The 24,613-nt window shown below is 42.3% G+C and overlaps 1 protein-coding gene and 1 long non-coding RNA gene across 13 annotated transcripts in view; both read right to left on the bottom strand.

Annotated features, from left to right (window-relative positions):
* LOC108637895 lies at positions 6,701-8,709 on the bottom strand. The gene is made up of 3 exons (XR_001919415.1): positions 8,046-8,709; positions 7,347-7,402; positions 6,701-7,080 (listed from the first exon to the last, which is right to left on the bottom strand). It is a non-coding gene; the product is annotated as an uncharacterized LOC108637895 (long non-coding RNA).
* ARFIP1 (ADP ribosylation factor interacting protein 1) overlaps positions 9,169-24,613 on the bottom strand; it is a 141,242-nt gene continuing 125,797 nt past the window's right edge. For all 12 annotated transcript variants that reach the window (XM_005691170.3, XM_018061607.1, XM_018061608.1 and 9 more), the window contains one exon: positions 9,169-11,027. In XM_005691170.3, coding sequence (XP_005691227.1) covers positions 10,872-11,027 — 156 coding nt within the window. In that variant the 3' untranslated portion in view covers positions 9,169-10,871. The remainder of the gene's footprint in view (positions 11,028-24,613) is intronic.

Here is a 24,613-nt window from a genome sequence, read left to right as displayed (position 1 = left end):
TGCAGCCCACCAGGCTCCACCGTCCATGGGATTTTCCAGGCAAGAGTACTGGAGTGGGGTGCCATTGCCTTCTCCAACCCCAGTGTTCATTGCAGCATTATTCACAATAGCTAGGACATGGAAGCAACCTAGATGTCTATTAACAGGTGAATGGATAAAGAAGCTGTGGTACATAAATGGAATATTACTCAGCCATAAAAAGGAACACATTTGAGTCAGTCCTAATAAGGTGGATGAACCTAGAGTCTATTATACAGAGTGAAGTAAGTCAGAAAAAGAAAAACAAATATCGTATACTAACACATATAAACAGAATCTAGAAAGACAGTACTGTTGAACCTAATTGCAGGGAGCAATGGAGATGCTTGCAGACAGAGAAAAGACTATGGATACAGAATGGAGGGAGGAAGGAGAGGGTAGGATGTAGAGTAACATGGAAACACACATTATCATATATAAAACAGATGGCCAATGGGATTGTCTCTATTCTGAAATTTGATGCAGAGGCTTCAGAATCAAAAAGAGACGGGAATTTCGGATTTCAAACAAAGAGAGCCAAGCTGGCCCTTGGAGAGACAGCCTTCTGGTTCTGCCACTGCTTCTGGAAACTCGTTTTGTAGGCCAGGTGTACAGGGTCCCAGAGAGGCCACTGTGAGGAAATGAGAGGCTATAATGATGAAGAGCCAGCACACTAGAAATTAAGTGATTCATGAATGAAGTTCTTCTGAATTATTTGGGTGATCCAGTTCACTTCTAGTGAAGAGAAATTCACATAAAAATGAGCTAAAAGAACTAAACAGAATTCTTCCTGGGATAGGTCAAGGTCAGTGTTGAGGTCACTGGCAAGGAAGTCTGGAGAGGCTTGGACTGAAGCTACTGTGTCTTGGGGAAAAAAGGCTTGTTTTCATTGCTTTAGTCATGAGCACACATCATGACTCCAAAGCCTGAAAGCCCAAAGAGCTCAGCAGCCTCTTAGGATGTCACTGTTTTTACTTTTAAAGGACAAAGAGGCAAGTTAGGACTAGAGCTTCCTATGAAGAGTGATACTTTCTCTTCCTTTGTGAGTTTAGAGAGGTCATATGTGTGTGTGTGCGTGCGTGCGTGTGTGTGTGCGCCCGTGTGCGTGCGTGCGTGCAAGCCGCCTCAGTCGTGTCTGCCTCATTTTGACTCTATGGACTGCGCCTGCCCAGCTCCTCTGCCCATGGGGCTCTCCAGGGAAGAATACCGGAGTGGGTTGCCATGCCTTCCTCCAGGGGATCCTCCTGACCCAGGGACTGAACTGCGTCTCCTGCAGCTTGTGCATCGCATTCTTTACCACTGAGCCACCAGGGAAACCCGTATACATACACACATATATGCACAAAAGTCTCATCATTAGACTCAGAGCTCTTCATTTGCAGTTCCTAACTAATTTACCTTATTTTATGGCTGCCTTAATTGGAGGGAAATGCTGGATTTCACAAAGAAAATGTAGTGGGGAGGGCTTCCCTGGTGGCTCAGTGGTGGTAAAGAATCCACCTGCCAGTGCAAGAGACACCCATTTAATCCCTTATCCGGGAGGATCCCACGTGCCTTGGAGCAACTAAAGACCATCCACCACAATTACTGAGCCTGTGCTCTAGAGCCCAGGGACCGCAACTGCTGACGCCCCGAAGCCCTAGAGCCCCCGCTCTGCAAGAAGAGAAGGCCCCACAGAGCAACAAGAGGAGCCCCTACTCACCGCACCTAGAGGAGGGCCGTGCAGCAAGAAGCCCCAGGACAGCCTAGATAAACAAACACAGTGGTTTTTTTAAAGAAGAAAATGTAGTGAGGTTTTTTACATAAAAATTGTTTAGAGAACATGAAGACAGGTGTTTTTTTTTTAAGTCCATACTGTGGGAAATCTAAGTGAATCTGACTGACTAAAGGCCTGGCCTTCTCTGGTAGCCAACACCAGTCCAAGAAGGAACTGCCCGACCCACTTCAGGGGCTCTCTGGCCCTTTTGAGGGTGTTAGTGGGATCAGGTGATGAAAGGCAACATGGACGGGCCAACCGGTTTGTCCAGCAAATACTCATGACCGTTTAAACCTACACAGAGTCTTCCTTTTTACTCACGTGATCATACCAGTGATTATGTAGTAACCATTGCCATGGTAAAAACTCAAAATTCTCAAAACATCCTCTGCGCTTTTTTACTGCTTCTATTTCTAGTTAGAAACTTTTAATCCATAGGATTTTCCTCGTTCAGCCTAAGGTAGGGGTGAGGGAAGGAGAAAGAGAATTTGAGATCAATGTAAGCATCCATTATTTGGGGAGTTCTTTAAAGATTAAAGCTCTTTTATGAACAAGTGTGAATTAAGGACAATTTGTCCAACTATTTAGATATCTTTCAGATTGAAAATAAGTTATACCAATGTATAAATGTAATTTACCTGAAAGTAAGCAATCTAAGTTGTTATTGTAAGTGAAACTGCAAGAAGTTAAGCTTTAAGAAATATAGCGTCTCAGTACACTGAGTCCGTCATCTATGCTTGCTTATGAGCAGAAAAAATGGGGACAGAAGAGAAATTGGTATTAACACCAAGTTACTATTTAATTCTGGGACTTAACTTCCCTTACAGTTTCTTACAGGGCTTCTCCAGTGCTCAGCAGTAAAGAATCTTCCGGCAATGTACGAGATGTGATGTTCAATCCTTGGGTGGGCAAGACACCATGGAGAAAGGCATGGCAACCCACTCCAGTATTCTTGCCTGGAGAATCCCATGGACAGAGGGGCCTGGAGGGCTACAGTGCATGGGGTCTCAAAGAGCAGAACACGACTGAAGTGACTTGACACGCATGCACGCAGTTTCTTACAGCTTCACACGGCCGTTTAGAAAGCTGATGAGAAAAATGTCTAGTTGAGTGAATGCGTGTTTTCTCACGAGACTTTTTTTCTAACTAGCCTCATATGCTAAATTATTTCTACTTCTTCAATTGTCCCAAGTTTCTGTAATCTTTACTGACAAACAAAACTGTTCAACTTTACACTTTTTTGAATTTCTGTGCTTCCAAGTACAAACCAATTTCTTGTACATGCTGGTGAAGGGGTTCTGATAGCTGCAGGAGTGAAACAAGTGCTATCATTGGCTATAACCAAAGGAAGCCCCTGATGGCCATGCTGCTGCAAGACGGAGGCCTTAATAGAAGCCTACTTGCATTTCTGGACCAAACACCCTAGATATTTTCTTGCTAATTTTTATAATGAAAAAGTTCAAAAGGGGAAAAGTTAAAAGACTAGTACAATGAAATCCCACACAACCACCCACCCATTACATTGGGCCATATTTATTTTGTTCTTTATTTTTAAAAACTTTTGGTTTTACATTGGAGTACAGCCAATTAACAATGTTGTGATGGTTTCAGGTGCACAGCAGAGTCACTCGGTCATACATGTGTCCATTCTCCCTCAACCTCTCCTCCATCCAGGGTGATACATAAGATTGAGCAGGGGTCATATTTAAAGACATTTTTCTCCTTCTTTTTCTCTTTCCTCCAGCTTTCTGCAAACATGTATGTAGAGATGTGTATATTTCTGCTGAGCCACTCGAGAGTACATTTCAGACACTAGGCCACTTCACTTTTCAGTACTTTTTTGCCTGCATCTCCAAAAGGCTGTTCCCTTACCTTACCACAAGAGCACACCTCGGAAAGTGAATGAAAAGTCCCTAGTTGTATCGAATACAAATTGCTCAGCTGTTCCCCTGGTGTTTCAAGTGACTTTTCTAAGTCTGCCAATAGCTATTTTTTGTACTGTAAAGTCTCTTTTATCTTCTAACAAATTTCTAAAATATTTTTTCTTTCCTGACTGACTTCTTGAAGAAACTACACCAGTTGTCTCGTAGGAAGCTCCAGATTCTGGGTTTGTCCAATTAATTCCTTATGGTATTTAACTTGTTCTTTATCCCCTTGTACTTTCTGTTCACTGGAATTTAAGGTAAAAGTCCTGATCAGATGTAGGCCAAACAATCCCAGCGGGACTATCTCATCTCACAAGTGATGTTGCATAACTTCATCATACCTGGAGGTACCTGGTTATCTGGTTATAAGCGATGTTAACTTTGATCTCTTGAGGTAGATGCTAAGCGCAAAACTCTTAGGAATGGCACCTTTCCCCCCCATTCACATTGAGTAATATGTGAAGCAATGCTTTGTATTTTGGACATAATCTGTTTTCTTTCAATCTCTAATGATTTTACATTCCACTGGTGATCCCTGTGTGAAACAGTATTTCAGTAGGGGCTGTAAAATTGTGATTTTTCTAAGTCTTCCAATATCTCTCATTTTCATTAAAAAAACAAACAAACAAAACTGGCCATTCATCTGTAAACATCCTAGTACCTCAGTTAACACCCTGATGTTGATTCAGAATAAGTTACTGATATAAATGTACCACCTTATTTATAATTCATTCAAATGAAACGGCAGTGCAACCTCCAAATGTTTTTCTATATTAGAATTTTATATCAAAAAGCAGACACAATTTTTTTACTACATGGTTCCTTTGAGTTAAAATCTATCCAAGGAGCTGGGGATGCAGAGTGGATAAAAAGCAACACCCTCTGCTTTTCCCAAGAGCTTGAAGCCTAGCCATAATAAGTACATATATATCCCTCAAAGCAGAGAAGTACAATTATCTTCCTAAAACTTAGGTAGCCTTTCAGAAAAAGCTTCCTAACACAGATTTAGAAATCACTTGTGAAGTGAAACTCGGCTCAATCGCGTCTGACTCTTTGAGACCCCATGGACTAGCCCACGGAATTCTCCAGGCCAGAATACTGGAGTGGGTAGCCTTTCACTTTTCTAGGGGATCTTCCCAACCCAGAGATCCAACCCAAGTCTCCCGCATTGCAGGCGGATTCTTTACCAGCTGAGCCACAAGGGAGGCCCAAGAATGCTGGAGTGCGCAGCCTATCCCTTCTCCAGCCGATCTTCCCGACTCAGGAATCGAACCAGGCCCTCCTGCATTGCAGGAGGATTCTCTACCAACTGAGCTGTCAGGGAAGCCCCTAGAAATCACTTAGGGGGAGGATCAAAGTCAAGTTGCATATATATATATCCACATATACAGTACCTAATTCACTATTCTAAAAAATTTGTAATTTAAAAACTTTTCAGCAAGGCCAACAGGACTAAAGTTACCCTCCTTCTCTGTACCCTATAATACCCTCCACTCTTTTTTTAAAGTGAGATTTTGCTTCTTCTGTAGAAATTCAATAATCAAAGCTCCAACATATACTGAAGACCAGTAGGGTTTACATTTTTCTCCCCTATGTGCCCCGTGACAACTTGATGTACATTTCACTTCTAAGATATTTATACAAACACATACCTGTACCAAAAGCAAAGCAACAGCAAAGTATATTATAGGAAGTTATTTTTGTGTCTAAGGCCAACAAGGTGGTGTCTGGTTCTATCATTTTTCTTATGAATCAACAACTCACAGTGAACCAGTTGCAGAAAGCTGTCTTTGACAAAGGACACTTCTGGCAAAACCTAGCTTGGGCACAAACCAAACTGGTTTTATTTATTACTTTTGATTGGAGTACAATCGCTTTACAATGTTGTGTTAGTTTCTGCTGTACAACAAAGTGAATCAGCCATGTGTATACAAACATCCCCTCTCTCTTGAGCCTCCCCCGACCCCCCCACCCCCACCCCTCTAGGTCATCACAGAGCATGAAGCTGAGCTCCCTGTGATATACAACAGCTTCCCCCTAGGTATCTATTTCACACACAAGTGTAAATATATCAATGCTATTTTTTAAATGGAAGTTTCATTTGCAAAAATGTCACTGACATTCCCAGATCTGCTAGCATATTAACTAACATAAGTAACTACTCAGGAACAGAGTTAGGGTTGTCAGACTGGGCCCAATTTCCCTCCCTCACATGGAGCGTAGCTCAAATGGTAAAGAATCTGCCTGCGATGCCAGAAACCTAGGTTGGATCCCTGGGTCAGGAAGATCCCCCGTCCCTGGAGGAGGGCATGGCAACCCACTCCAGTATTCTTGCCTGGAGAATCACAGGGACAGAGGAGCCTGGTGTACTACAGTCCATGGGGTCGCACAGAGTTGGACAGGACTAAGTGACTCACACACACACACTCTTCCCATAGCAGAGTCATAACCAGAATAATAAATAGTTCTCATTTCATATACAGAAACTGCCAAGAGTTCGCCTTTATTTCACAAAAAACAAAGCTGAACTTCATAGTTTTCCATACATTAGAACGACTTGGCAATTTATTATAAAGACCCATTTGTGTCAGGAAACCTGTTGAGCAGGAAACCTTTAAGTGGGAACACAGAAGAGAGTTGAATGCAAGCCCTTAACAGTGGTAAGCTGTTTGCACCGTCATTCTATTTTAACAGGTCCTGCTCTGTTGTACAGCTAGTTAAGGACTAATGCAAAATATAACTGGCCTTCTGGTCAGAAAATAGCCTATTCACAACTGGACAGTCAATCTTAGCCAGTATAAAAATTTGCAGTCTTACAGGGAGAATACCTTTTTTTTTTTAAAGGCCTAAATTTGATTACAATAAAGGATCTCAGACAGTCTCAACCCTCCCAGAAAGGTTCAAGAGCTACTGGCAAAAGATATTAAGGAATATTGCTACAAAATACAGGCCTTCTTAGTGCTTCACAACAGTATGGGTTAACTACAGATGTTACACCGAATTACAGTTTAGATAAATACACGTTTATTTTTCACATCTTACAGTCATCTCAAGTGAAGGGTAAAGGAGGCTGGGCACATGAGGTATCACATTCTTCTTCAAATTAACAGTCTCATGATTAAAAGATTTATTTTTAGCTTTCACAATATGTATAGTTTCACTTAATGTAATCCTTTTTGGGTTCACAGTATTTCAGAATGCTTTAAGTTAAAGATCAGTGGATTGTATATACTTTGAAATATATCTAATATGAGTCTGTTTGGGGGTGCATTATTTTTTCAACTGAGAAGACATTTATCCATATAGTGCTTTAGTAGAAGAGATGACAGGCTTCCCTGCTAACTCAGACTTGTCTGGTAGCTCAGCTGGTGAAGAATCTGCCTGCAATACAGAAGACTCTGGTTCAGTTCTTGGGTGGGGAAGCTCCCCTGGAGGGCATGGCAACCCACTCCAGTATCTTGCCTGGAGAATTCCCCAGGGACAGAGGAGCCTGGCAGGTTAAGTCCATGGGGGCGCAAAGAGTTGGACACAACTGAGCGACTAGGCACAGAAGAAATGACACTGCTGACACTGAATTAGTTATATAGTTGCAGCTGAAACTGGAAGGATTTGAAGAGGAATTCATATATTTAGTTGCAAATACTCACCTGGGGCATCACATTTGGAGATGGGAGTTGGCTAAGTCAGTTTGATGTTTTGGGGCCTTTGTGAAAAAAAAAAAAGGGAGGCCTTAAACAGGTATCTACTCTATGGGCTACACTTCAGTAATATTATCAATATGCTCTGAATATTGAAAAGATGCTTCTTAAAGTCTACATTTCAGCTAAACTACTTCTGTTAAGTCCAGGTCCTTCCAGGGCCCTAACATTCTGGAGGCTTTGGGATTGTTAAATTAACAGACAAGGAGGCCTTTAGACTGAGGTGGCTTTAATGACTTAGTAGTCTATGTAAGCAAATCAACACCTAAGTCAGAAGTGCCTCAAACTTAGGATGAAGGGACTTCCCCGGCAGTAGTGCTTAAGACTCTACGCTTCCAGTGCAGGGAGCGCATCGCTGGGTACCTGGTTTGGGAACTGAGGTCCCGGTGCCAACCGACAAAGAAAAAAACAAATCAAAACTCAAGACAACCAGTCACAAAAGGCCAACTAGGCTTTCCCAAGTAAGCAACCCTTAAGCTGCAGCCGGTCAAATATATTTCCTCCTTGGTACCTCCCCCTTCTCTCCCACGGTCTCCCTCAACCCCAGCTCCTGCTGGTGGAGGGATAACCAGGTCTTGGGTTGGTGCTGCTTGATTCCAATCAACTTTAAATATAAACCGTCACAATTTTTAACATGCCTCCATTTACCTTTTAACAGGATGAAGAGTTCAATTTCACAGATTTGCTCTTCAGTGCATTTTCTTTCTTGAATAATTTCTATTTTAATGAGAGAAAAGTTAGACATTTCTATCCATCCCCTGCCTCACACCCCACAATTCCCCAAATCCTGATGGTTCAGCCCTTACCTTCTTGACAATTTTTCCCTTTCCACTTAAATATTTATAAAATGATGCTCTGCTGATTATATGCATGATGTCTTTTTATGTGTACTGGCTTTAAAAAATATGCTAAACAGGCACATGTGTATAAATTGGCAAAATCTTTCTTGAAAGACAACCAGCAATGCATAATAAACTCATACACTTTGTGAGGGCTCATATTCACTCTACGGATCTAACCTAAAGTAATAACCTGGTTTGCATGTGTGTGAAAGGATATTCAAACTAGAGCCTATAATACAAACAACTGGTAACTAAAGTATCTAACATCAGAGGGAGTTAAGGGGTCCCACGCAGTACTTAATGATTTGGGAAGTTATCCTCAATTTTTGAGATTTTCTTCTAATTTTTTTTCTACTTAATACAACGAATATGAGTTGCTTTCCTAACAAAGTAAATAAACCACTGGCTAATATGTTAATCTGGCTACCCTGGTGGCTCAGTGGTAAAAAATCTGCCTGCCAGCGCAGAAGAGGAGGGTTTGGTCCCTGGGTCAGGAAGATGCCCTGGAAAAGGAAATGGCAACTCACTCCCATATTCTTGCCTGGGAAACACCATCGACAGAGGAGCTTGGCGGGCTACAGTCTGTGGTGTCACAAAAGAGTCGGATACAACTGAGTGACTAAACCACATATTAATTCACTTATTTCTTTGGCACACGTACTCACTGCTTAACATTACTGAAAATTTTGGTTTCTTCTGAAAATGAGATGATTTAATTACTGAGCTACACTGAAGTGCGTAAGAGTGGACACGTTCTGCTCCCTGCAGAGTCCCCCTGAGGGAAGAGTAACTTACTGAAATAATACAATCTAAGGGATAGAAGCACCGTTTTCTGGTCATTGTCCCTGTTTCCAAAGGCAAATCATACGGCCTCTCTTTTTGCAAAGAGCTGTTCCTTATTCTGAATTATGAAGAGGCAGAGAGAGATATGAGGTACTGCAGCAAACACTTTTAATAAGAATACAAAATTCACACCAGAGGCACATTCTGGGGAATGTAAATGAACTATCACAAGTAGTAATTCTGCTGGAACAATAAAATAAGGCTCTCTGAGTACAAATATACAGGAGGGAATGATTTAAAATAGGTTTATGATTTACAGTCACATTACACTGTGTTAAGCATTGAAAACAAGCATATTAATTAAAAAGCCAGCTAAATGGCATTTGAACATATATAACAAACCTTACAGTCCATGAAGTTCTGGTATAACAGTAATTTTAAGTACTTCATTTCAACACAAAAGAAATGAACAGGTGAAGAGATGCATCTCAAGATATTAATTTATGACAAAAATCAAGAGAACTTATACTGAAAAAGGGTTACATTACTGATAAAATCACACAGAAGGCCATAAAACAAGACCAACAGTGCTGAGCAACTGAAACAGTACTGGCCTTTCCAGCCCCCGTCTTCTTGCTGCCACCACACTGACCCACGTTATTTTTCCTTTACTCAAGGCAAACAAGTCCTCCGTCTTCCCCTTTCGCAAAAAGAACAAAGAAAATCCAAACGGCAAATTCAAAAGTTGATTTCTCCATAAACCTTAAATGTGCTCAATGAATATAAAGAAATTCAACATTTATACACAGTGCTCCTTTCCAAGGAAGGAACAGATACATCAAACATTATCTGAAAGGGGCTTCTTTATGGATTTATGTACACTGGTTGAATGAGAATTACTATATCTGAGAAGGCACATATCTGTGATTTAAGGCTTAACCGGTATTGTTACATACGGAAGTCAGTGAAAGCAGTCTAGGAATTCACTTCTGTCAAAATGGAATTTACCCAAAAACTAGCTTTCTAATAAGCACAGATTTCCACTCTAGAAACCATTCAGAATTTCTACTTCCAGATCCATCTGTCAAAAAAATTCTCTCAATCAGGTTTCATTATGAATCAAAAGAAATTGCTAACAGAACCGCTCCATGACTTTGGGTGATGCAAATTGTTAAGTTCAAAAGCCTCAAAGAAATGACAGTGTGATTCCTGCGTCTTGAAGAAAAAGTCTAAACAAAACTACAATGGTACAGATTCATTTTTAAAAAGGTATCTGCCACAACTCCACAAGCCAGTCAGTCATTCATCAGAGCTGCCGCCTCTGTGTGGGTGCTGCAGGAACACCATATAATATTACTCTGCAAAATAGTCTCTTTTTCTCTTTAAGACAATACATGAAAATGACTCTCTTAAAGATGTTTAATATATTCTTATATAAAATATCTGATGTTGATACAAATCATGTAAACCTTCCTTTGGAAAAGTTACAACTGGTCCTCATGTGCAGGACCAAAAACCTTGAATTTTTATCTTGTCAGTGCAAATCTATATTAGGTGTTTTCAAACTACAGAAACAGCCATCAACCCTCACAATACAAAAAGATTTCTCAAAAAGGAAGATTATTGTGTTCAGGTTATAGAAATTATGTTTACATTAAAACCACCCACCTTCCCGTCAAATCTAACAGCTCAATTGTTAAAGTATGAAAAAGGGGAAAATTAAAGCTGTTTGTGCAAGAATCACTACAATGGTTGTCGCCCCTTCCCTCTTCCCCCAACTTTGCTTAATTCTTACTAGGTTTGTTTAGAAATATAACAATGTGACTTTCTCTTTGTCTCCAGGTGGATTTTACTGTTCTTCAAGCCAAGATGGGGCGTCAACTCCAGGGGTTTTCAATTTGATATGGAACTGTTTAAGTGTCTGTTCTAGCTGCTTCTGATTCCCAGCAAAGTAAGCGGCAATGGCATTGTGAAAAAGGACCAGCTGATTGTGTAATACTTTAACCTGTGAACAGAGGAGAGTTACAAGAACGAGCATTAACACCAATGATAATAAAATATAAGGTGGTTTGTTACATGTCTTAATGAAAGAGCATCTCTCTCCTGAGGAAAACTTGTTTTGACGAAGTATTTCACACGCCCCAACTGTACACTGCTTTGCAAAGTCTCTGAGCCTTTCATAGCTTTTTACCTTCCCTGAAGGGAACAGATCAGCTTAATAACATGCTAACCATATTCAAACATTACTGAGCATACCTTAATTTAAAAGTATCAGTAGGTCCCTCTTTAAGTATGTCCAAAGTCAAAGAAGCAAAATTATATGTAAATAACTACTATATGATATATGAGCTGTGCCAAGTATGGACATTAAGGCTACACTTTAAGTGAAAACTGAGTATTTAAAAGGCTGGATACCTTTCACTAGTGCTGTTCTCTGCAAAGATTGAAGAAGTGATGGCAAGAGCCGCCCTGAAAGGCAATGTACTTAAAAGTTCATATACTCCTCAGTTATTTTCAACTGCTTATTACTTCAAATGATATGAGTATGTTTTAACCAGGTAACACTATTTCTATGACTCTTCTATTTAAAGATACCAGCAAAATATCACAGATATTATGAATGAAGTGTCTCCTCAAGTCTTATTTATAAGTACAAACTGTTCAACAATAAAGCATAAAATTTACCCATCCAGTCCAATATTCACTAAAACTGCACTTTTAATAATAATTTTTAATGATGTAAAAACATCTGAAATAGGATATAACATATATGATAAGATATCTGTATTCACTATTAACACACATGCAGAGCCTCTAGCCATTTCTCTATGTACCTCTATAAAGGAAAACACTTAATGTATTTATATTGGACAGTTTTGATTTGTGAAGCCTTTATTTCTAAGACTAAACTACTGTAAGAATGGCATATGCTCAAAATTATAAAGTCAAGTCTCCACTCTGCATTTATTCCTCTCCTTCCCACCCAAGAGAATCACTGTCAGCATTTTACTGTGTGCCCGTTGAGAAATTTTCTAGGGCTATATACAGTATTTAAAAACATAAATGGACTGTATTATGCACACTTAGGGCTTCCCTTGTGGCTTAGAAGGTAAATCTGCCTGTTATGCGGGAGACCCAGGTTTGATCCTTGGGTGGGGATGATCCCCTGGAGAAGAGAATGGCTACCCACCCAAGTATTCTTGCCTGGAAAATCAGTGGACAGAGGAGCCTGGCGGGCTGCAGTCCATGGGGTGGCAAAGAGTTGGACACGACTGATTAACTAACACTTTCACTTTCTACACACACTTTCAGTAACAGATTTTTACTTAAAGTATCTTAGAAAACTTTTTATTTCATTCACTTATTCATTCAACAGAGATTAAGTACCTTCTAAATGCCAGGTACTGTTCTAGGAGATACAGAAAAACATTCCTTCCCTCCCAAGCTTACATTCTTTTCTTAAAAAATTTATTTATTTATTTTAATTGGAGGCTAATTACTTCACAATATTGTAGTGGTTCTGCCATACACTGACATGAATCAGCCACGGGTGCACATGTGTTCCCCATCCTGAGCACCCCTCCCACTTCCCTCCCCATCCCACCCCTTAGGGTCATCCCAGCGCGCCAGACCCGAGCACCCTGTCTCATGCATCGAACCTGGACTGGCGATCTGTTTCACATATGGCAATATACAGGTTTCAGTGCTGTTCTCTCAAATCATCCTACCCTCGCCTTCTCCCACAGAGCCCCAAAGTCTGTTCTTAACATCTGTGTCTCTCTTGCTGTCTCACATATAGGGTCATCGTTACCATCTTTCTAAATTCCATATATATGCATTAGTATACTGTATTGGTGTTTTTCTTTCTAACTTACTTCACTCTGTATAATAGGCTCCAGTTTCATTCACCTGATTAGAACTGATTCAAATGCATTCTTCCAAGCTTACATTCTTAAGGGATTGGGAAGGAAGGAGGCAGGTAAGAAACAAAAAAGTACTGACCCCAGGGAATGAATAGCTCAAGCCTTGAGAAGAAGATGGGTTAACATTCAGGGCATCTGAAGCTGCCGATTCAACTGAAGTTGTTTAAAAAAATAAAAAGAATTTCTTTCCTTTTTCTCTGACAGAGATAAGAAGGTTTCTGGCAAGGAGACAGTTTAACGGGGCCAGAGAGCATGAAATGATGACAACTAAAAAAATACCCTGAATCCGCCCGGTCAGAAGTTTGCGGCCTGCAGCCTTCCTCCATGAAAGGCTTTGGTGCCAGGCGTAAGGACAACACGAAACCTTCAACATTGTGCATCAGGTGCTGGCCTGGGGATGCAAGAGCACGAGGGTAACTGGAGCAGAGGGCAGTAGAAAGCGATGATCAATATGATGAACGGGCAGTGACAGTACAAAGGCAACTGTGGGGAGAAGAGGGTTTTTTCCAGGAAGGTTGAACGAGAACATTGGGATGGCAGAACCTGGCCCTCTGGTTCTGAGATAAGGGGGACGTTGACGGACCTCCACTCAGGGGCAACTATTCAGGAGACAGTATGATCATAGGAACTGCAGGTTCCGAGAAGGCAACTGGGTTTCCCTGGTGGCTCAGATGGTAAAGAAGCCATCTGCAATGCAGGAGACTCTGGTTGGATTCCTGGGTCAGGAAAATTCCCTATAGAAAGGATAGGGTACCCACTCTAGTATTCTTGCCTGGAGAACCCCCATGGACAGAGGAACCTGGCGGGCTACAGTCCATGGGGTCGCAGAGAGTTGGATGCAACTGAGCGCCCAAGCACACAGAAGGCAGTCAGGAGGTGAGCAAAGTATACTGTTATAATTAACTTACAACAACGGCTCCAATCAGCCCTCTCAATCCACACCCTTGGGGAGGCTTCTACAGTGACAATGAGCTGAGCCTATAAAACCTGGAAAATGAGGCCTAATAAACAAGTGCCAGCCATGTGGGATTACTGCTACTGCAGTGTGAGGAAGCCCCGTTCAGCCTCCCTTCTGGATGAAAGCCCACAGGGACAGAGGTCCAATGGTTCCAGATGCTCCCAGAGCCCAGGCGGCCTTCCAGCTGAAAGCCACCAGGCAACTGTGGGAAGTAACAGAGCTCTAGGTCACCAAGTTGTGGGTGTTTTTGTTAGGTAGCAAAAGAGATACATCATGAAAAAGGTTAAGAATGTGCTCTCCTAGGAATTAATAAGGATTTAGAAAACACAGTGAAAAGAAGGAAAATCAGAGGCAGAACGATAGGCCTAGGAGGAGGAAAGGCTAATAAGCAGGGTGGTTGTGATACATGAGAGAAACTACGAGAGATAGTAGCTGTGGAACAGATACTCAAACAAGTCAGGCAAAACTGATACGGAGAGACTAGCGCAGTTACGCAGAAAACTGACACGGAGAGACTAGCGCGGTTACGCAGAAAACTGACACGGAGAGACTAGCGCGGTTACGCAGAAAACTGACACGGAGAGACTAGCGCGGTTACGCAGGCAGCTGGAGAAGTCCCAACAGGGGACTGCAAACAGAGGGAAACCTAGGGAGCTTCAGGAGGCCGCTGTGAGTTAACGATCGCTCAAGAAAGCTCTCAGAACAGCGTGGACAGAGCAGCTTGCTTAACCATAAAAGCATGAGATGTGCCCCCACATCATTAAGTGAAAGAAAAAATGCTACCATCCTTCTGCCGATTTCCTTTGATTATAAAAATGCAGCTGCTTAATTCTGGGGCACAGGCCTCTTGACTGCCCAACGCATCTCTCACAAGCATCCTCTATCAATATGTCTACTACTTCTTGCCTATTACTTTGCCTCTTGCTGGATTCCTTCTGCGCTGAGACACAAAGAACCTGGGCCTCAGTAAGTCCAGTCACCAGGTGAGTGATTCTAAAAGAACATGGGTCTAAAAGAAAGTCCCAATCTGAATCACATGGTTTCAAAACTGCTACTAACCAGCCTCAAGACCTAAGTGCAGTTTATGAGTAAATGGAATATGGATTCTTTGAGAACTTTTGTTTCCAATTTTCTGGTCAGACTTGCATTAGGTATAGTTGATACTGGGCACAGCCTCTCCAAATCTGTATTTGTTATTCATCTAGATCCTTAGTAAAACATCCCTATTACTAGTACTGTTCTTTTATAGAAACTACCAGGAGCTCTGGAATCAGGAAGCATGTGTGCCAGGCCCGGCTGCCCCACCTTGCAGTGGTATCAGGCACAGGATCCTTCTAACTTCACTGGCCAAGGTCTTCATCTGTCTATTAGGGCTGCCATTACCAAGAACTACATTTGTAGTGCTGTGGAAAGGTTAAATGAAACGAGATACTACCTAGCACACTGTCTGACACAGAGTAAGTACTCCTTTGATTTCAGTGGAATCTAAATTTACTTATTTGACGGTTTAAGCCTCCAAATGACATTGACTTTTTTTAGTGAGATAAAATTTCCTTTATTTAGAACCCACTGATTTGGAACTTGTAAGAAGTAAGAGTGTGATCCTGTGATTTATAATAAGAAATACATACTGTGTTTTGATCCCATTCTAGGCACAGAGCTCCTAAAACCTGTTAATCTCCTAAGTGATAAGAGCCAAGGAGGCATCTTTAGTTGTAATATTTGGTCTCTGGTTCAGTTCCTGAAATAGTCCCAGAGCTATTAAAGGTGAAAGGAGTCTCTTGTTATTCACAACAAGCACTTTTCAACCACAACAGCCTTTATGTTAATAAGATTCCTGGAAAGCCCCTAGATAACCATTGCTTGAGACTGGTTGCCAGGGGAACTAAACTGTGACTAGGTGGGAATTTTCACCCTCACCCCCCAACCTCTGGACAATTACTTAATCAGCCGTGCCCACGCAAAGAAGCCCATGTGAAAATCCCTGCAGTAGCCAGTCTGGACAATGTCTGGGCTGGCTGACGCATTCACAAACAAGGAGGGTGGTGCCCTCCAAACCCCACGGGCACAGGAGCTGGTGTTCAGACCCCTTCCAGACCTTGCCCAATGGACGTCTTCATCTTTAACACTTCCGTAATGAACTGGTGATGTAATAAGTCAACTGCTTCCTGAGCTCTGTGAGCTGCTCTAACAAATGACTGAGCTTCCTGAGGGGGCTGTGGGAACCCACTTTACAGCCGACCAGTCAGAAGCACAGGTGATGCCCCAGAGTTTCCAACTGTGTGCACAGGTGGTGCTGAAGGGTGTGCCACAGGGTCAGAAGTCAACTGAATCTCAGGACACCCAGCTAGTGTCCAGAAAATCAGAGAACTGTCTGTGTGGAAGAAAGATACCCACATACAACTGATGTTAGAACAGTGTTGTAAGTGAAACAAGAATCAGTTTTTTGCTTTTCAAAGATAGAAAGTGATGTGAAGCTTACCCAAGCGCAATGGAAAAAAGGTGTGCGCTAAGCAAAGAAACTTTGTTGACAGGAGTGCACGGACACAACTGGTTTATCCACACTGCCTGCCTTGACAAGGCCTTCAGTCCAAGGGCAGAGATGCTTTAGAAGGAATTCCTCTGCCAGATGGATCATCTCAGAAGAACCTCTAAGGGTCCCTCTATAATCCCACGATTCTGTACTTCTGAAATGAACACATTTTTCAAGCACCAAGAAGGCGCTTAATTTCTTCCTAACTATCCTTTGGTTAACAGCATTCAAGTTAACAGTATTACATTAAAAATTTGTTTACACACTCTTAATACAGACTTTAATTAACCCATATTGATCTCATTTTCTATGTCTAGATAGAAAAGTTTTGCATGGCAATCACTTTTAAAAACAAGCTTTAAAATGAAAACTGATTTGTCTAAGTATCTGCTAAGATAAGGCCACATTATTAAAGCTATAACCTAGGTTTACCTTACATGAGTGGAGTTTGATTTCAGGACCAAATCTTTGCCCTGTAAGCCACTAGAATCAACGAAAACTGTTGTTTTGTCGCTAAGTCATGTCCGACTCTTTTGCGACCCCACAGACTCAGCCTGCCAGGCTCCTCTGTCCCTGGGATCCCCCAGGCAAGAATCCTGGAGTGGGCTGCCATTTCCTCCTCCAGGGGATCTTCCCGACCCAGGGACAGAACCTGCATCTCGCGCACTGGCAGGCGGATTCTTTACCACTGAGCCACCAGGAATGCCACAGTGAAAATCACAGCTAGAAAAAAAGAGGTGAAACAGAACATTACAGGCTAGGTCTCATTTGATTCCTATTTACGTAGAAATGCTTTCTAAAACTGACCTGTTCTCAGTCACCTCTGCCAGTGTGACTGAGTTTCAGATCTCTTCTGGAGACTGTCAAGGACCAGTCAGAGGAGAGCTCTGAGGGCAGTATACTGGGACAGAAGGGTGGGAAAGCTTCCAGGTATCAAAGAACTTCTTAAAGGTAAACAAGCATAAGTTATGAAGAAGAGACTGTTAGCTTCAATTACTTTAAAATCTGGAATTCCTATTCACCCAAAGACAGTGAGAATACAAGCTACAAAAGTGCGGAAGGGGTCTGCATTACAGGCTCTGACCAAGGGCACATATGCAGAAAACGGGAAGGACTCTCACACGCCAACAACCCAGTCAAAAGGAGCGGGTAACATGGATGTGCGCTTCACAGAAGAGGAAACAGAAGTGGCCAGTTAGATCTGAAAAGACACCAGCCTCAAAAGAAAACAGGGAAACGCACATTCAGACTGAGGTAAGATGTTATTTAGTATCTTCTACCTTAGGAAAACTTAATAGCAATTCTTGTACATTGCCAATTAGTGTATAAATTTGTACAACTACTTCTGAAAACAGTTTGGCATTAACCAGTAAAATTAAAGATGCATATACCCTATGGAATAGCAATTTGACTCATAAAAACATGCCCCAGAAAAACTTGCTCATGTGTTCCATGAGACATGGGGCTTTCCTGACGGCTCAGATGGCAAAGAATCTGCTGCAATGCAGGAGACCTGGGTTCAGTCCCTGGGTTGGGAAGATCCCCTGGAGGAGGGCATGGCAACCCACTCCCATATCTTGCCTAGAGAATTCCACGGACAGAGAAGCCTGGAGAGCTACAGTCCATAGGGCTGTAAAGAGTTGAACACGACTGAACGACTAACACTTTTACATGAGATGGCCACAAATATGTTCATAACTACACTGTTTCTAGCATAAAAATACAAGAAAACAACCCTACATTTGTAATTACAGGAAAACCGATAAACTACAGCTTCCTTACGCAATGGGGATATTATTAATATATAGGTGTGAAAATAAATGAACTAGAGCTCCATGCATCAACACGGACGGCTCTCAGGAAGATCAGAGAGAACAAGACAGAACACTCACAGCAGGATTCCATTTATATAAAGTTCAGAAACACAGGTAACTGAATGAGACATTCACATGTAGTAAAACTCTTCAGAAAACCAACAATCACAATAAGAAAAACTCAGAACAGATTACAGAGGGAGCAGATGAGGGAAAGTGAGATAAGGGAAAGCAACAAGGAGGCGTCCGCAGTGCTGACATTTTGTTTCTTAACCCGGGTGGTAGGAAGTGGCTGCTATTTGCGGTCCATTACTATTTCTATCTTGCCTGTATGTTGAAACACTCTTCTGAATGTGTTTAACATTTTTTATTATTAAAATAAAGGAAAGGTTAAAAAAGATAATGTCTCCACTTTATATTCAGAGCAAAAAAAAAATATTGCACCTAAAATGTTACTTACATTCATTCACTCAGTAAACATTACCAGGGTCTGGTCTAGGGGCTGGAATGCAAGCAAGCAACAAAACAGACAACTCTCAAAAAGCCTGTATTCTACTGAGGGAACAAAGAGAAATACAATCAGCAACGCACACAGTATGCCAGACGACGTCACTCGTGCGTCAGACGGCGTCACACAGGGAAACAAAGCAGCGAAGGAGAGCGTGAGCGGTGTGTACCGGGGAGGTGTCGCGACGCACAGAGGGGGCTGATCGCACGGACAGGCAGAAGGGGACGAGAGGACGGGACGGCCGGGTGGCCTCACCGACCGGATGGACACGAGCCTGAACAAGCTCCGGGAGTTGGTGGTGCCCAGGGAAGCCTGGCGTGGGGCAGTCCACGGGGTCGCAAGGAGTCGGACACGACTGAGTGACTGAGCTGAACTGAAGTGGAAGGTGCTCAGTGGTGTCTGACTCTTTGTGACCCCGTGGACTAGGCAGTCCATGGCCGTTTCTAGGCCAGAATACTGGAGTGGGTAGCAAAGGGAAAGCCCTTCTCCAGGGGATCGTCCCGACCCAAGGTTCGAATCCAGTTTCTCCCACACTGCGGGCAGATTCTTTACCAGCTGAGCCACCAGGGAAGTCCAAGAATACGGGAGTGGGTAGCCTCTCCCTTCTCCAGCAGATCTTCCCGACCCAGGAATTGAACCGGGGTTTCCTGCATTGCAGGTGGCTTCTTTACCAGCTGAGCTATCAGGGAAGCCATGGGAAGTAAGAAAATGAACCAAATTTAAAACACTTAGAAGACCCCAGACAGAGGAAATAGCAAGTACACAGGTCCTGTGGTGGGCAGGTGGATTGTTGGAGAAACACTAACCAGGCCAGTGCGACTGGAGTTGAGAGAGTCTGGTGGGAGATGAAGTCAAATAGGTAATGAGGGGTTAGATGGTGTGAGAATTCAGATGTCATTAAAGACCCTGGCTACTTTTCTAAGGGAGATGAGAAGGCACGAGAAGATCTTGAGCAGAAAACGACAACACCTAACTCAGATAATACACATGCGGGGGGAGAACTGGGAAGACCTGTTAGAATGCTTCAGCAGCAACCCAGGCGAGGGGCCCGCGGCCTGGACTAGAGCAATGACAAGCAAGTGGTGAGAAGAGGGGGCTTCTCAGTGTGAGGGTTGAGCCAACAGAAAGAGCAAGAGGTGGGGTGTGAGACAAAGAGGACAAAGAGGGCGTGAAGATTTTGCCCTGAACAACTGAAGCTGACATATAGTTACGTGGCAAAGATTATGAGAGGGGCAGGTATGGAGGAAGGGAAAGGGGACATTAGGAGCTCAGTTTTGGACAAAATCGAGATATTTTCAAGTAAACATGAAATGAAATGTTCAACAGGTAACTGTAATTTTGAGACCACCACCACACTAATGGCAGAAAACAAAGAGGAACTAAAGAGCCTCTTGATGAAGGTGAAAGAGGAGAGTGAAAAGGCTGGCTTAAAACTCAACATTCAAAAAGCTAACATCACGGCATCTGGTCCCATCACTTCATGGCAAATAGATGGGGAAATAATGGAAATAGTGACAGACTTTATTTTCTTGTTCTCCAAAATCACTGGGGATGGTGACTGCAGCCATGAAATTAAAAGACACTTGCTGCCTGAAGAAAAGCTATGACAAACCTACACAGCGTATTAAAACACAGAGATATCACTTTGCCGATAAAGTCTGTACAGTAATAGCTATGACTTTTCCAGTAGTCACGTATGGATGTGAGAGTTGGACCATAAAGAAGGCTGATGCTTTCCAACTGTGGTGCTGGAGAAGACTCAAGAGTCCTTTGGATAGCAAGGAGATAAAATCAGTCAAGCTTAAAGGAAATCAACTCTGAATATTCATTGGAAGGACTGATGCTGAAGCTGAAGCTGCAATACTCTGGCCACCTGATGTGAAGAGCCGACTCAGTGGACTAAAGACCCTGATACTGCGAAAGACTGAGGGCAGGAGGAGAAGGTGGTGACAGAGAATGAGATGGCTGGATGGCATCACCAACTCCATCATCAATGGACATGGGTTTGAGCAAGCTCTGAAAGACAGTGAAGGAGAGGGAAGCCTGGCGTGCTGCAATCCACAGGGTCGTGAGGATCAGACATGACCGGGCAACTGAACAACAACAATTGTGAGACTGGACAGAGTTCAGTACGGCAGTCTAGGCCGGAGATGTAAATTGAGAGTCAGTATACAACAATGTTCAGATGATATTCAAAGCCACATGGCCAGATAAAGCTCTGCAAGAGTGGAGAGACGGAAAAGACATCCAAGGAACGAGTCATGAGAAATGAATCCTGACCCTTATACTTTACCACATATACAGAATTCAGCACAAAATGGAACCCAGGCCTAAATGTAGGAGCTAGAAACTGTAAACCTTTTAGAAGAAAACACAGGAAAAAAAATCTTAATGTTGGGTTTGGCAAAAATTCTAAAACAGCTCACACAAAGAATAAATTATAAAAAGAAAACAATCAACTGGACTTCATCAAAATTAAAATGTCTTTCTCTTCGAAAGACACTGTTATGGGCTCCCCTGGAGGCTCGGTGGTGAAGACTCCACCTGCCAGTGCACGAGACATGGGTGTGACCCCTGACCCGGGAGGACCCCACGCCACGAGACAGCTAAGCCTGTGTGCCGCAACTACAGAGCCCGCGCTCCGGAACCGCAACTACCCAAGTCCGAGTGCCCTGGAGCCTATGCTCTTGCAACAAGAGAAGCGGAGGCAGTTCTTAGCCCTCGAACTGCAATTAGAGAGTAGCTCCCACTTGCTGCAACTAGAGACAAGCCCATGTAATAATGAAGACCCAGCACGGCAACCCCCCCCCCCCAAAATTAATAAAAAGACAGTTATAAAAAGGAACAGGCAGGCCATATATTGGGAGACAACATTTGCAAAACACACATAAAATATATACAAAATAGTCTTACAAATGAATAAGAAAATGACAAACAACCTAACCAAAAAATAGGGGAAAAGTCTGAACAGGCATTTCACCAAAAAACAAAACAAAAAACAGATGGGAAATAAGTCCATGAAAAGATGACCAACGTCTTTAGTTATTAGGGAAATTCTGACTTAAACCAGTGAGGACGTGGAACAAACTGGCCTCTCATATATTGTTGGTGGAAATGTCAAATATTACAACCGCCTCTTGAGAAACCTATATGCAGGTCAGGAAGCAACAATTAGAACTGGACATGGAACAACAGAATGGTTCCAAATAGGAAAAGGAGTATGACAAGGCTGTATATTGTCACCCTGTTTATTTAACTTATGCAGAGTACATCATGAGAAACGCTGGACTGGAAGAAGCACAAGCTGGAATCAAGATTGCCAGCAGAAATATCAATAACCTCAGATATGCAGATGACACCACCCTTATGGCAGAAAGCGAAGAAGAACTAAAGAGCTTCTTGATGAAAGTGAATGAGGAGAGTGAAAAAGTTGGCTTAAAGCTCAACATTCAGAAAACGAAGATCATGGCATCTGGTCCCATCACTTCATGGGAAATAGAGGGGGAAACAGTGGAAACAGTGTCAGACTTTATTTTTTGGGGCTCCAAAATCACTGCAGATGGTGATTGCAGCCATGAAATTAAAAGACGCTTACTCCTTGGAAGAAAAGTTATGACCAACCTAGACAGCATGTTGAAAGGCAGAGACGTTACTGTGCCAACAAAGGTCCATTTAGTCAAGGCTATGGTTTTTCCAGTGGTCATGTATGGATGTGAGAGTTGGACTGTGAAGAAAGCTGACCGCCAAAGAATTGATGCTTTTGAACTATGGTGTTGGAGAAGACTCTTGAGAGTCCCTTGGACTGCAAGGAGATCCAACCAGTCCATCCTGAAGGAGATCAGTCCTGGCTGTTCTTTGGAAGGAATGATGCTAAAGCTGAAACTCCAGTACTTTGGCCACCTCATGCGAAGAGCTGACTCATTGGAAAAGACTCTGATGCTGGGAGGGATTGGGGGCAGGAGGAGAAGGGGACAACAGAGGATGAGATGGCTGGATGGCATCACGGACTCGATGGACGTGAGTTTGAGTGAACTCCAGGAGTTGGTGATGGACAGGGAGGCCTGGAGTGCTGCAGTTCATGCGGTCACAAAGAGTCGGACACGACTGAGCAACTGAACTGAACTGAAATGAGGAAAAGTTTGTCGATTTCTTAAAAAGTTAAACACGCACCTACTATTCCCATGTTATCGTACATACAGCCCAGCTATTCCACAACTAGGTACTGACCTAAGAGGATGCATTGCATTGAATTTTTGTCATGTATGTAGTCGCTCAGTTGTATCCGACTCTTTGCAACACCATGGACTGTAGCCCGCCAGGCTCCTCTGTCCATGGGATTTCCCAGACAATACTGGAGTGGGTTGCCATTTCCTTCTCCAGGGAACTTCCAGACCCAGGGGTTGAACCCGCATCTCCTGCTTGGCAGGTGGATTCTTTAACACTTAGTCACCTGGGAAGCCCAAGGGTATGTATTTTGTGTGCATATCAATTTAAAAAATTTAAAAAACAAAAAAACAAAAAACTCTGTGTAGCCCAATTGGGACTTTCCCAGGTAGCTCAGTGGTAAAGAATCTGCCTGCCAATGCAGGAGACACAGGAGAGAGACATGGGTTCGATCCCTGTCTGGGTAGGGAAAACCCCCTGGAGGAGGAAAATGGTTACCGACTTCAGTATTCTTGCCTGGAAAATTCCATGGACAGAGGAGCCTGGTGGCGGACCGCAATCCATGGGGTCACAAAGAGCTGGATGTGACTAAACGACAAGCACGCACACACGTACACCAATTAAATCAAAAAGCAAAGGAAAAACCAGGACAATGATGAAGCTTCACGACTCAATTATAGCATAAAAAATAAAGACTATAAATCAATAGATTTAAAAATGAAACTAAATTAGAACGTTTCAAATAGTCTTTCTAGTTTCTAATTCTCTCTAAAGCCACAAATCAATTCTGTTTATAATCAAGACATTCACCTTTGCTTGTAGAGTCTGAAGTAATACACCTCAGAGAATTCAAGGAAAACTTCTGTCTCTAAAACATCATGTTACAATCCTTACAAACTGCTATGTGACGAATTTTGAATTTTTGCAAAAGCACGCAAGTAAAATTTCCTTTACTAAAAATGCCACTTACCAGATTAGGACCAAAGCAAATCTACTACAAATAAATCATTTATTAATGTTCCATTTTCTCTGTCCATGAAGTAGATAATCCCTTTCTTTGCCCTTAGAGACTCCTGTTAACTGCAGCAGGAGGGTGATAGAGTTGAATGAGAATGACAGGTTCAAGGAAACTGGGCTTCATTCCCGTCTCTGTCCCAAGTTTACCATGGGAACTCTCTCTTCACTTGAATAATGAAGAAACTGAGATTCAGGTAATTTTCATGGTTCCCTTCTACTGAAACTTTCTGATAAAGTTGCTTTCTAAATAGAACTATACATATATTTGGAAACTCACATGGCTCTGGAAAACCTTTCTGTTGAAAGGCTTTCTTTCAGTAGAAAAACATTATTTCTATTTAAAGGACAGAAACTTGCACTTCAATTAGAGAAGTATTAAATTCAGCTGAAAGTTTATGTACAAGTTTATGAATGTTCTTCCCTATTTTGAGTTATTGTTTAAGGTTTTCACACTAGTAAACCTACTTGAGTCACAAAGTAATATTTCTGCCTTGCTCTTCTAGTATTTCGCTTTTCTTGTTTTCCAATTTCAGATGACCCTTGGCTCCTGGAATTACAGAGAAACTAAAAGGTTTCTGTATTTTTAGTGTGAAATTCTAATTTTTAGAAATAGGGTCTAGCTAATTATTGTTTTTTTGGGCCACAAAAAATTCTGGGTTTGAATTTTAATTGTC

Source organism: Capra hircus, chromosome 17, assembly GCF_001704415.2.
Source record: "Capra hircus breed San Clemente chromosome 17, ASM170441v1, whole genome shotgun sequence".
Taxonomy (NCBI): domain Eukaryota; kingdom Metazoa; phylum Chordata; class Mammalia; order Artiodactyla; family Bovidae; genus Capra; species Capra hircus.
The sequence above is the reverse complement of the archived record's forward strand: the minus strand, read 5'-3'. Positions and strand labels throughout refer to the sequence as shown.